Raw genomic sequence first — 13,890 nt, 5'->3', positions numbered from 1 at the left:
GAAGCTGCGGTGAGACAAGTCTGGGTGATTTCTTCGAAACCAAAACACTAATTGGCCAAAAGAGGAAGGAAGGAAGGAGCCACACGGGCAGAGTGACTCAGCGGTGGCCAGGCCGATCTCTGGAGGTGCGAGATAAGCACTTCTTCTCTTTTCTATTCTGCTTTCCACCAAACAAGGAACACAAACCTGCTTTTTTTCTTCCTCATGTTGTTCAAAGAAAGACGGGCGCAGTAACTATAATTATCCTCACAGGCTGTCACACTTTAGTCTAGAATAGCTCAGGTTGAAACACAATTAGAGCTTTTTAAACGTTTATTGCAGAGCAGGTCGCCTGTCACCTCTTAGCTTATATGAGAGCGCCCTCTGCTGGTTGTACTGAGGATTTAGTGACACTGAGCATCACGTTTTCCTCTTTAAAACTTTTCATTTAAATTCATCCAAGTTAAGAGCAGCCTAAATATGTATTATCAGTATCACATACACAATCTGCACAAATCACACAAAGACTATTTCACCTTTAGATTTACTCAAATCGTGCAAAATCTGCCAAACAGGTGGCGCAGGCCGTCCCAGTAGACGTTACCTGAGCATATATAGTAAAAACATGCGGTGGAAAGGCATATTTACAATCGTTGGAAGCGACATGTGGCTCCCAGTGGACTGTAGCCGCTTCACCCTGGAGTCAGGTGGAGAATGCATGAAGGAAATGAAGATACATTAGTTTAATTCTCTATGAAAGTGTTTTCTTGTTTATTCCTGACATGCCAAGTTCTGCAAAATAATCTGTGTGCAAGGCTTTAAAACCCGAAGCCAGTCGAAAAGCAAAACAAAAGCTCAAAACGAGCATCATCTTTATGAAAAACGTCAGGATCCAGGTGAAAGGCCGTCCAAACCAGTCCAGAAATGACACCAAGGCTAGTTTAAAAGCAGCCAGAAACCAAGGTTTAAAAAAATAATTTTTTTCAAAAGTTACAAACAGCTTTTTTACAAATTACACCATAAAGCAAGGGAGTACCAGGTCGACAGCAGTCCAGAAATTGTTTTAAGGCCAAAGCAGCTTTTTTTATTAGTGCCGCAGTTCAGTCTAGAAGTCAATGGAAAATCATTTCTAGTCTGAGTCGATCTGCTCCGACAAGAAACATTAACATTGGATGAGGAGAAATGTCCAGACGGATGTTGTAACATTGTGCAACACGACTTTTATAACTGCCGAGCTAAAAAAAAAAGGGTTTATGGGTTTTTATTAGTTATGGCCAAATGACGCTTCATGAAGCTTCATGAACCACCTTCTATATTTACTGTTTCCACCAGATGGCGCTCTTGGTTTGAAGATAGAAGCCAAAAGACTGGCAATAAAGTGTGCTTCCAAACATTTGTTGAAAAAAAAACACTGTCATCGAGTGGCTTCAGAAAATAAAGACAGTGGTTCACGAAGCTTCACGAAGCTTCGTTTGGCCATCACTAGTTTTCATTGTCACCGGCTGCCATTGCACCAGATCTGCTCCAGAAAGTCAAGGCTTTTGAAATCAAACACGTCGGTTGGAAGTCTGCTTTGGTCTTTGATATGTGCAGAAATCAGGAAAGTAAAATGTCTAAAATCAAGTTCAAATCCAACGACAAACTAAGACAAATCCAGAACCTTCCAGGGTCGTGCAGGGTGAAGTGAAGAAGAGCTTCAAACTGCCCAAAGAAAATTTGAGACAAGAAGAAAATCAGTCCACAGCAAACATTAATAAACATGTGAAGTTGGGTTAAAGAAACAGTCAGCTGAACAATCAGAGGCTGATTTCATCATGACAGAATCATTCTGGGATTTCATGAAACACGGGCTTCAAAAGCAGCTTAATGTCGGGACGCTTGCAGCGTCATGCAGACGTCTGGCTCAGCATTTAGATACGACTGAACTTCACGTTTTCTTTGACCTTTCTCTAAAACCGGAGTGTTGTTCTGTGAAAAGTGAACTTGCTCTGTGTGAAAAAAGATTCGAGAGGTTTTGTTTTGGGGTTTTGTTTAAAAAAGGAAGAAGCTTGTGGGAAAGAGGCGGCGCCTTTCCAGTAACTGCTCTGAGCTTCCTCTTGCTATATGTGTCAAATCTCACCATATTTCACTTTCATAGCTCGCCACTTCCTGCTTTCTGCTCGCCGTAAACATGCTCGCCCGCCAAACAACAGCTGCACTGATGTTATCCTGACCTCGACCTGCTTTTAATTAGGGTCTGCACACTGACAGTGCATAGGACCCTAATGAAACCATAGAGATTATTATCATTATTATTTTATTTATTTACTTATTTATTTATTGAGGGCCTTAGCACACAGAACTTATTGTGAAACTTTGCACAGTCATCAGGTCCAGCGAACATTTTGATCATTCAGGGGAGTTACACATATGACTTGCGAAATAACTCAACAGCGCCACCTGCAAAATTGGAAAAGGGTACCCCCGGAATTTCACCGAGAGCTACGAATATTGGCACACATATGTGACAGAACTGGACAAACCAATAAGTCTGCGCCGTCGATGCCGACAACTCAACAGGAAGTCGGACACTTGCAGGAAAATGGTGGATTTCTGTGAATTTTTGTCCAAATTTTCCAGAGCAAACTCGTCCCAGGGGGAAACTCCAATCGACTTGGGCTGCTTTGATAGAAAAGGGGTTGAAGAGCAAAAGTTATCAAAAACGTTTTTAGAACGTGGCCGTGACCGTGACCACGTCGCGAAGTTTGATGTTTCGCCATGAAATAGGAAGTGCAGTGTAAATCAGCCGAACTCGTCAGATCGGCCTGAAGTTTGACACGTTACGTCAAAGTCCGGCCCTCGGCACAACCATATGAAGATAAGGACCATCGGCCATAGCGCCACCTGCTGGATACTGGAAGTGCATGTAAATATGATGAAATGTTTGAGAGCGACCTCGTCCGCGATGGTGTTTCCAGTTTATCTGAAAATTGGTGGGGTGATAAAAAAAAAACAAAAAGAGATTGATGAACCAAAGTTATCAAAATCTCTTGCAAAAGTACGGCGGCGTGGCCACAACCACGTCGCACAGTTTGATGTTTGCCATGAAACAAGTGCCGTATAAACAGGACAGTGAATCCTCGACAGAACTATATGATGACTCTCAGTCGTAACGCCATTTGGGGGGCGTGGCAATGGCCAAGAGCGCCATGGAACAGGAAGTGCAACGTAAATAGACTAAACATGATGAGATTGACCTCAAACTTGATACGCTGCATCAGAGCCCTCATCACAGCCATACAACAATTACGACCAACAGCCATGGCGCCACCTGCTGAAAACAGGAAGTTGCGTGTAAATAACCTGAACATGCTCCGTTTGGCCACATCTGATGAAGCCATAAGACGGTTACATCAGTCGATCATAGCGCCGCCTGCTGGTAACCGGAAGTGGGATGACGTGCACAAAACCTCGACGTGCAACACATTCCGACGTGTGTGGGGATGTGAGGACCCGTTCTGAGCACAGAAAGTGCTGAAGGACCCTATCGAAATTGTAAAGATTATTATTGTCATTAACTCTTGTACTTTTTTCATTATAACGATTGCAATCAGCAGGACGGATTAAGACAAACAATTACAAAAACGGATTAAATAACTGCAAAGGGATGCAAAATAACCGCAAAATAACACAGAAACAACTGGATTCTGGAGAGAATTACAATCGAAAATACAAAAAGGAAAATATGCAATACAATGACAGTGTTAACAAAAATATCAACAGAGATAAAGTGAGCACAGGAGGATGCAAAAGGACCATAAACCTTTTAAAACACCCCAAATGTGTGTGGAAAGTTAATGAAAGTACATAAAGATATCTCTGAAACAGCATCAAAATAAATAATAAATCCCACCACAAAGACGTCAAATGACCACAGAGAAGTGCACAAAGTGTGTGTGATATTTTAACAAAGGGTAACACAATGTATGAAAGGGAACAAGTCAAAATGAGGACAAAGCGACATACAATGGTACAGTTGTGTAAAAATAAATCCTTCAGATGTCCACGATGAGATGCAAATTAACTCTGAATAAACACAAGGGGGCGACAGAAGGATGCAAAATGAACACAAGCAAACATAAATGAAGCTCAGTGGCACTGAAATCACAATGAATAAGACAATTACAATAATCTTGCAGCTGAAAGTCTATGTTGATTAGATAACGTTTTGAGCAAAATATATCAACTTGTTTTAACAGACCACAGAAGTAGAAATATATCACTCATCAGATTTTTTAGGTCTTTAAGACAAACTTCCAGTTTGACTAGTTGAGCAGTATCATCTGGTTTTATAGATAAATAGAGTTGTGTGTAATCTGCATTACAATCGATATTAATGGAGTGTTTCCTAATAATAGTCCCTATACAGGAAACACGTTTAATCATGTGCAAAGCATAGGCTCTAGAGAGAACCCTGTGGAACTCCATATTTACTTTATTTAGTCTGAGCTGAGGAGTTATCATTAACATGGACAAAATGGAACCTATATGAGAAATATGATTGAAAGTAGTGCTCTATCGTCAATCCTTTAATGAACACATGAAGACTTGAAACAACTACAAAAGTGTCAGAAACCCCCTTAAAAGTACTGAAATTGCAAAAAAAGAACATAAAATATTAAAAAGACGAATAACACTACTCTCCTCCTCCTCCTCCTCCTTCTTCTGCTGGCCGCCCGGCTGCCTTTCCTCATCTGGATGGCGGCAGGTTGGGAGTGAGAAGTAACTGTAATCTGGATTAGTCTGTGACAATCGTCCAGCACCATGAATGATGGAATGCCTTTTGTCCCCCCCCCCTTATGTCGCCCCAGAAAAACGTGTATTCCACCACCGTATTTCTTTATTCAAATGTTTTTAATGTCTCATAATCATTTACTCTCTTTTCTTATACTCACATATAAATTATATTAGTCTCATTTCTTACTTTGGACAATTTTTCATATTTTGCTTATATCTAGAACTTACTTATTATTGTTGTTGGTTAATTGAATTTAAATTATTGTGATTAATAGTACTATATTAATATTAAATTGCCGTTATTGTAAATGATCTGTTGTTATTAATATCCATTAGATATTTATTTTTAATCTTTCGTTTTATTATTTTTTTTCTTAAAAAATATTTATCCAAGCCGAAACTTGTGCTTGTTTTGTTTTTTGTTTTGTTTTCTATTTTTTACAAATTTTTTGTAGCTGTAGTTTGTGTGATTAACTCTTTTTAATATTCATTCCCGTTCAGTCTTTTTGTTTGTTTGTTTGTTTAAATCCTGTTGTGATATTTACAGATTAAAAAAAATCTTTAGATTTGATGAATATTACATCCTGCCTTCTGTGAAAAAATTGAGCGTTTTGATTGGCTGACACACACTGTCGCTCAGAATCGGCTCGCTGTGATTGGACGAGATGTCAACAGGAAAACCGTGCTCATTTTATTTTTAGTTTTATTTTTTATGTTAAACATTTGGAATAAAGTTCACGATTGAACGTTATTCAGTGGAGAAGAGCGTCTTTTCATTACCGAAGAAAAGTCTCTGGATAGAGAAGGTAGGAGTTTATCTGAGCAGATACAGGTTGTCGGGACGAGATCGTCTTGGAAACAAGTGTTAAACCGGTAATTTAGCTTCAGCTGCTATAACTATTAGCTTCAACCGCTCTTTTGTCTGCCTTAACCTTTAATTAAAAGTAAAAAAAATGAGAATAAAATCGTTAGAAAGCTTCACATTAGTGTTTAGAAAAGGTCTTAATTGAGTCCTTTGAGCGTCACAGTGCTTGTTGGCAGGAGGTTAGCAAGTTAACGTCTTATCACAATAAAACGTTTAAACACAAAATAGAAAAAGAAACTATAATAAATGAGGTATTTTGTCACTGAATATCAACCTGTTACGGACATTTTCCAGAATATTTGGACTCAGATTAAAATAATAAATCATAACTTCTTTATTACACCGTTATAATTTACTTGACACGTTTTCTCATTTATTGTCATGAATAATGACTGAAGGAATTTGTTTTTTTAAACTAGATTTGTAGTTTTTTCTTCCTATTTTAAATTCTATTGGACATGTTGATTGTTAGTGAAATCTTTAAATTGTGTTATTAGATTATTTGTTCATTCATACAAGAATCTATTTCATTATTTTTAAGATATCATGTCTTCTTTATAATTAGAATTGATAATAATCAAAACTATTTTGGCATTTATAGTTAGTAACTCCTTGACATAGGCAAAGGGGATTTACTACATTTCAAAAGTATATTTTCTGATTCTACATTTACCCCCAAATAACTATATTTTAGATTTGATTAGATCAACCTTTATTAATCCCACAAGTGAGAAACGTCAGTGCAGCAGCCAAGTGGAGAGAATCATTACACAGATGGGAGCATCAGAAATAAAAACAGAGGATTACAATTAGGAAAACACATATGAACAGTAGGTACATTACAATCTTAGCCAGTTGGTTTTTTTTCTTCTTGTCCTGCATGGGGTGGGGGTCATTGTCCATCATGGATGACAGTTTAACCATCATCTTGTCTCCAGAATTGGCTGAGTCACCTGACTGACTGGATAGGTGTCCTCCTGAGTCAGCTGACCAGACAGGTGACCGCTGGGTTGTCCCTCTCTGACAGTTGGGAACACTACGGCGGAGGTAGACCCCGGTGAGAACATGTACTGGAACGCGGGCGCAGTGGCGGGCCCCAATGAGACCGTGGGCTGGCCATGGTACAGAAACCCCTCCCTCCTGGCATCCTATGCTAAACACATGGCGCTGCTGGATCTGATGGAGAGGACGGGCTACACTATGCTGCAGGTGAACGGACAGAGGATGTACGGCGGACCCCCGCCAGGTGAGACACACTGGACACCCGGAAAGACAGAGCCGAAAAGTAGGCGGTGGAAAAAAAACTGAACAGTGTTTGTGTCTCAGGGTGGGACGGGCCGCCACCCCCTCGTGGCTGTGAGGTGTTTGTTGGGAATATTCCCCGAGACATGTACGAGGACGAGCTGGTCCCTCTGTTCAACCGCGCTGGACATATCTACGAGTTCAGACTGATGCTGGAGTACAGTGGAGAGCACCGAGGCTACAGTTTTGTCAAGTTCAGCAGCAGGTGATTGTCTCTCTCTCTCTCTCTCTCTCTCTCTCTCTCTCTCTCTCTCTCTCTCTCTCTCTCTCTCTCTCTCTCTCTCTCTATTCACATCTCAAAGTTTATGTGTGTGTGTGTGTGTGTGTGTGTGTGCGTGTGCGTGTGCGTGTGCGTGTGTGTGTGTCAGAGACGAGGCTCACAGAGCGATCCAGTTATTGAATAACTTCAAGGTTCGTCCGTTCAAGTTTATCAGCGTGTGTCTGAGTGTGGACAACTGTCGCCTTTACATCAGCCCCATCCCCAGACACGAGACGAGGGATCACATCCTGAAGAAGATGAAGACGGTAAATACGCAAGTTATGTTGTTCCAGGGGGGTATTCCAGAAAGGAGGTTCAACAATCTTTGAGGGTGCATCCAAATAGTCCCTCCTTTCTCCTTTCCTATCCACTTTTCCTGATGTCACGGGATTAAGGAAAGGTGTTAGGAGGCTTCCTAAAGGAGTTAGGGAAAGGCGTGACAATCCGACCATACTTTCACTAGGTGGCGCAATAATAACCTGCAAAAAAAAGTTCACTTTACTGTGTTTGTTTTACAACATCCGCATAACATTCATAGTTTGGATCTGGGTTTTAGATTATTTAAAGTTGTTCAAGGCAGATTATTGCATTGGTAACTTAACATAATCTGCGTTGAGTCATGGTGAGTTTCCCTGAACAATCGGATCAGCGAGTCCCTTTAAATGTTGTCGCCACAAGGAATTGTGGGGCAGCGTGATCTGGTCTCCTTTGGTGAAGGATGCATCAGGGTTTCCTCGGCTAAAGGAGGTTCTAAAGGAAACATTGGGGCTCCTTTCCTAAGTTTATTGAGAATTCAAACGTTCCTTAACACTTCCGGGGTTTAAGGAAATGTGTATAGGAAAGGAGATAGGGGGGGCTATTGGGAGATAGGAGGGACTATTGGGAGATAGGAGGGACTATTAGGAGATAGGAGGGACTATTAGGAGATAGGAGGGACTATTTGGAGATAGGAGGGACTATTTGGAGATAGGAGGGACTATTGGGAGATAGGAGATAGGAGGGACTATTAGGAGATAGGAGGGACTATTAGGAGATAGGAGGGACTATTGGGAGATAGGAGGGACTATTGGGAGATAGGAGATAGGAGGGACTATTTGGAGATAGGAGGGACTATTAGGAGATAGGAGGGACTATTGGGAGATAGGAGATAGGAGGGACTATTAGGAGATAGGAGGGACTATTGGGAGATAGGAGATAGGAGGGACTATTAGGAGATAGGAGGGACTATTTGGAGATAGGAGGGACTATTGGGAGATAGGAGATAGGAGGGACTATTAGGAGATAGGAGGGACTATTAGGAGATAGGAGGGACTATTGGGAGATAGGAGGGACTATTGGGAGATAGGAGATAGGAGGGACTATTTGGAGATAGGAGGGACTATTAGGAGATAGGAGGGACTATTGGGAGATAGGAGATAGGAGGGACTATTAGGAGATAGGAGGGACTATTGGGAGAAAGGAGGGACTATTGGGAGATAGGAGGGACTATTGGGAGATAGGAGGGACTATTCAGACGCACCTGCAGAGTTTTCAGTTCTAGAACAGCTGATCTGAATGAGTTAAATCCACTCTCAGTATGTGAACCTTGAGTTATGCTCGTGCACAACCAGAATAAAAAAACCATCATCAATGGAGCCCCGATTCCACGAGTCACTATGGCTACAGACCAAAAACCTATTGGTTATTTTGCTGTAAAAGTCCCGGCGCTGCAGCAGCAGAGGAGAGAGACGACTGGGAGAAAGTTGCTGCCAGAGTCAACGCATAAGTTTGAACGCATCACTCCATTGACTTAATATCTAACTTAAGATTGCAGCATACAGGTAAAAATAATAAACAGGCAAAATCTGAATTTCATTTAGGTGCAATCCAACAAGAGGAAGGCAACTGGACGCAGCAAAAAATGAAATATGAAAAACATCTTTCAGAATGAAAAGGCTTATTTATATATACGCTCTGATTCATTTAGATTTTAATTTTAGTATTTGAATTGATGGAGGCTATTAAATAAAAAAATAAAAAAAATCAGTAGCCACTTCAAGTAGTAATTTAAACCAGTAACAACGGAACGGAAAGCTCTGAGTTTCCCTCATTTCAGGGTTAACATGCTCTGAGTTTTCACAAAACCTGCTTTCTGGAAAACCCCACAGGTCACAGGTGGTGTAATGGATGTGATTGTGTTGTTGTTATGTTGTTCCAAGTCACAGAGGGTGTAGTGGATGTGATTGTGTTGTTGTTATGTTGTTCCAAGTCACAGAGGGTGTACTGGATGTGATTGTGTTGTTGTTATGTGGTTCCAGGTCACAGAGGGTGTAGTGGATGTGATTGTACCTCTAAGCAGTTCAGATGAAGAAGGCAGAAATCGAAGATTTGCCTTCATCAAATATGAATCCCACAAAGCTGCAGCCCTGGCCAGGACGAGGCTCATCACAGGTACTCCTCATTTGTCCTCACTACTCCTCATTACTCCTCATTACTCCTCACTACTCCTCATTAGTCCTCATTACTTTTCATTACTCCTCATTACTACTTATTACTGCTCATAACTCCTCATTACTACACATTACTCTCATTACTCCCTACTACTCCTCATTAAACCTCTTTACTACACATTACTCCTTGCTACTCCTCACTGCTCCTCATTACTACTTGTTATTTGTGGGCGACCGTGGCTCAGTGGGCTGTCCAATAACAGAACCGTTGGCAGTTCGAATCCTGCTGTATCCACGTCATTGTCGCTGTGTCCTTGGGCAAGGCACTTTACACTTTACATTGCCTCGTATGAATGTTGGTGGTGGTCGGAGGGGCCGTAGGCACAAAATGGCAGCCACTCCTCTGTCTTTATGCCCCAGGGCAGGGCAGCTGTGGCTTCCAACCACCACTGGTGTGAATGAATGATGGTTTCTGAATGTGCTTTGAATCGCTATATAAATCCCAGCCATTCTCATTACTCCTCATTACTCCTCAGTGAAGCCCTGGGGACAGTACATCCAGGTCAAGTGGGTGGAGTTGGAGAAGGTCAAGGAGTGGGAGTGTCCACAGCCTCTCCAGGTCCTCTATGTGAGTCAGTCCAGCTCCTGGTCAAAACCAGGTCTTAATTCCAGTTTACAACTGGTCCAAACCAGTCTGAGGCTGGTTTCAAAGCCAGTGTGTCTCAGCCTCTGATTGGTCGATCCTCTCTGGTCTCTGATCAAGTTCCTCTGGCTCCTCCTCCAGGTGTGTAACCTGCAGCCTCACACGTCGGAGGAGACCCTCCACCAGGCGTTCTCCCGCTTCAGTCCGGGCAGCGTGGAGCGCGTCAAGAAGATTAGCAACTATGGCTTCATCCACTACCGCCACCACACCGACGCCATGATAGCGCTCAGCCTCATGGACGGAGTCCACATCGACGGCGCCGCCGTGGAGGTCTGGCTGGCCAGGGACAGGAACGCCACCACGATGGGGTCCAATGGGCAAGTAGAAGGAGCAGGAGGAGGAGGAGGAGGAGGAGGAGGAGGAGGAGGAGGGGGAGGAGGAGGAGGAGGAGGAGGAGGAGGAGGAGGAGGAGGAGGAGGTCACGGCTCCCCTCGGAGATCCTCACCCTTGCAGACTGGCCAGGGAGCAGGAGGAGCAGGAGGAGGAGGAGGAGCAGGAGGTGAGGAGCAGGAGTAGCGCTGAGCGGCGGTTACAGTGTGTGGAAGTGGCGCAGTGTTTAGCTGATGGATGTTCTTACACTGAGAACTGATCGGTGCCACAAACTGTGTGTTTCTCGACCGTCTGAAAGATCGGATCGCGGCAGAGTCGTGGAAATTGAAACTGAAATTGGTCGGGCTCTGTGCACCGCTTTGAGACGGCCAGGAGCCCGCGACCATTAACAGAATGTGTCTGATATTTGAGGAGTCGTAGCGGTGAATCCGAATACGTCATCTTATAAGAAACCAATAGAAATGCAGTATGACATGACGCAGTTACCCGCGCGACACCGGAAAAACACTGAGTACACGCTCAGACCCACGCTGACCAACAAACAGTGAAGACGGGCTTCAATGGCGATTAGAACGATGTGGGACACCAAAGAAGAATTGCTTATCGACTTGTTGGAATTTGTCTCCAATAATCAGAATACCGCCAGGGAGGACGTTCTGTCCATGTTTGGCACCTTTATTTTTCCTGAATGGATGGCGCACGCTTATGACGTTTCATTATTGCGAGGCCACGTCGACTCAAGTCGACACGATCGTGTAACCACGACGAGTCGGCGCAGATTCTGCTCGCACGGACTGCAAAAACCACTATTTAAGATGGTCTTGTACAGTTGTGAACGGTGTGAAGCCTTTCACGGCCCCGACGGCCGAGAATCGCGCAGTTTGCAGGAGCCTTTAATCCGACCGACTGCTGGGCAACCTGTGGAACCAGCTGTACGTCTCACTGAGCCCCCCTGTGGCCCCTCAGAGGACCCGGACCGGAGCTTGGTCCCCCTGCTGCCCGACACGCCACTGTCACCCGTCAGCCTGCTGTCTCTGAAACCCAGTCAGATCTCCTCGGCCGTCTCTCTGCTGGAGTACTACTGCATCAAGAAGTTCTGGAGTCCACCAGAGTACTACCTGCTCACTACGCCGGATCCCAACGGAGGTCTGCTGATCATATACATGGTACACACACACACACACACACACACACACACACACTTTACCGTTAGCTGAAGCTAAATTTGTGTTAAAGTGTGTGTGTGTGTGTGTGTGTGTGTGTGTGTGTGTGTGTGTGTGTGTGTGTGTGTGTGTGTGTGTGTGTGTGTGTGTGTGTGTGCAGGTGTTTATACGGCCCACACAGAGAACCTTCCTGCCCAACACGCTGTGCAAGCGGCTGGACGACGCCAAAGAGTTGGCTGCAACGACCACCCTGAGGAGCCTGGGTACACACACACACACACACACACACACACACACACACACACACACACACACACACACACACACACACACACACATATTTGTCTAGTTCTTCTTCCTCAGCGTGGATCAACTTTGCTCTCTGACGACATTCATAGTTTGTATTTGCGTTCTATTTGCATTTACATGATGTTTTTAAGTGAAAACGCAAAATGTTTGTTGTGTTTCTGGCGGCTGATGCGTTTACACTTCAAACACTGTCGTGTACTGCAGCTCAGTGCTGAACCTTGTATTTGGTGCTATATAAATAAAGTTAAATTGAAACAGTGCACAAATCATCGTTTAAGATTGGGTGGGTCATTTTTTTAAGAGATCTGATTGGTCAGGAGGCGGAGCTTTGACCTCTTATCCCGATTGGAACCGACTCTGGTGCAGGTTAGACATTGGGAAAACCCAGGGTTAATCCTGAAGTTAACTCGATAAGAGAAAATCCAGCGTCGTACTACAGGCCTCTGGAGGTGTGGCCTCAGTGTGAACATGCATACAGGCTCAATATTGAAGTTTTGTCCGTGTCTGTCAGACCTTCTACCACAGAAATGTAGTTTTTATTGTTTCCACCTCTCTGCCCACAGGAAGTTCAGGAGGCCACTTCCTGTCCTGACGTAAGTCCCTGTTCCTCCAGATGACAAGAGACCTCTACATCCTCTTCATCACCTCTACATCCTCTTCATGACCTCTACATCCTCTTCATCACCTCTACATCCTCCTCTTCATGACCTAGACATCCTCTTCTTCACCTCGACATCCTCTTCATCACTTCTCCATCCTCTTCATCACCTCGACATCCTCCTCTTCATGACCTCGACATCCTCTTCATCACCTCTACATCCTCCTCTTCACCTCTACATCCTCTTCATCACCTCAACATGCTCCTCTCCTCCTCTTCACCTCGACATCCTCTTCATCACCTCTACATCCTCCTCTTCATGACCTCGACACCCTCTTCATCACCTCTATATCCTCCTCTTCACCTATACCTCCTCTTCATCACCTCAACATGCTCCTCTCCTCCTCTTCATCACCTCTATCCCCCTGCGAGGAAACAACAGTTGTTACTGCTGCTGCTCCTTCAGTACTGCAGTACTTTCAGCCTCAGCAGTAAAATGTGTCGACGTTCTTTTAGCAGTTTCAAGGCCTCGTTGTTCATCAGTGGATCGAGTTCATGACCTCATGTTGCTTGTTTGTGGTTTATTTGTGGTTTATTTGTGGTTTATTTGTGGTTTATTTGTGGTTTATTTGTGGTTTATTTGTGGTTTATTTGTGGTTTATTTGTGGCCGCCATGTTTGCATTTCCAGTGAACAGAAAACGTTCCTCGTGGAATATTTCTATTGGATTAATTAGATAAGCTCCTTTCTCTTTTCGATGAACTTCCTCCGTGAAAGTACTTCACTGCAGTATGAACAATACCCACACTGTGAGTGAAACTGGATTTCTTCATGTGATTATTGGAAATGGAAACATCTTAAATATTTACTGCTCTGGCACCAGAGTTCCTCTTCACCAGAGATTTTATTGAAGCAGTGCTACAGCGCCCTCCTGTGACGTCCTGTAGCGACTGCACCTGCGACCTATGGTTTCATTACAGTTCTGTCGTGTCTTGAAGCAGGAATCTACGGAAGCGTTTTAGGGCCACTGAAGAAGAAATAAAATTTGGAGGCTGAAAAAAACAAAAACCTTTGTGGCCTCAGAAAAAGTCGAAAATCAAAGTCGAGATATTTTTTTTTCCACAGAGAGACGTCTGTCCATCCCTCATCATTTGCCCGTAGATGTGAATTCACATTAA

The 13,890-nt window shown here is 43.5% G+C and overlaps 1 protein-coding gene across 1 annotated transcript; it reads left to right on the top strand.

Moving 5' to 3' along the window:
• Window positions 1-3,152: 3,152 nt before the first annotated feature.
• On the top strand, window positions 3,153-12,779 carry LOC308113615 (putative RNA-binding protein 46; the record flags this gene model as incomplete). Its single annotated transcript, XM_080470009.1, has 9 exons — window positions 3,153-3,186; window positions 6,648-6,866; window positions 6,947-7,127; window positions 7,291-7,447; window positions 9,479-9,611; window positions 10,147-10,238; window positions 10,395-10,634; window positions 11,612-11,809; window positions 12,729-12,779. The coding sequence occupies 9 exons, from the start codon at window positions 3,153-3,155 to the stop codon at window positions 12,777-12,779; spliced, it is 1,305 nt and encodes a 434-aa protein (XP_080326135.1).
• Between the last annotated feature and the right edge of the window lie 1,111 nt (window positions 12,780-13,890).

Source organism: Lipophrys pholis (assembly GCF_963383615.2).
Source record: "Lipophrys pholis genome assembly, chromosome: 8".
NCBI lineage: Eukaryota > Metazoa > Chordata > Actinopteri > Blenniiformes > Blenniidae > Lipophrys > Lipophrys pholis.
The sequence above is the reverse complement of the archived record's forward strand: the minus strand, read 5'-3'. Positions and strand labels throughout refer to the sequence as shown.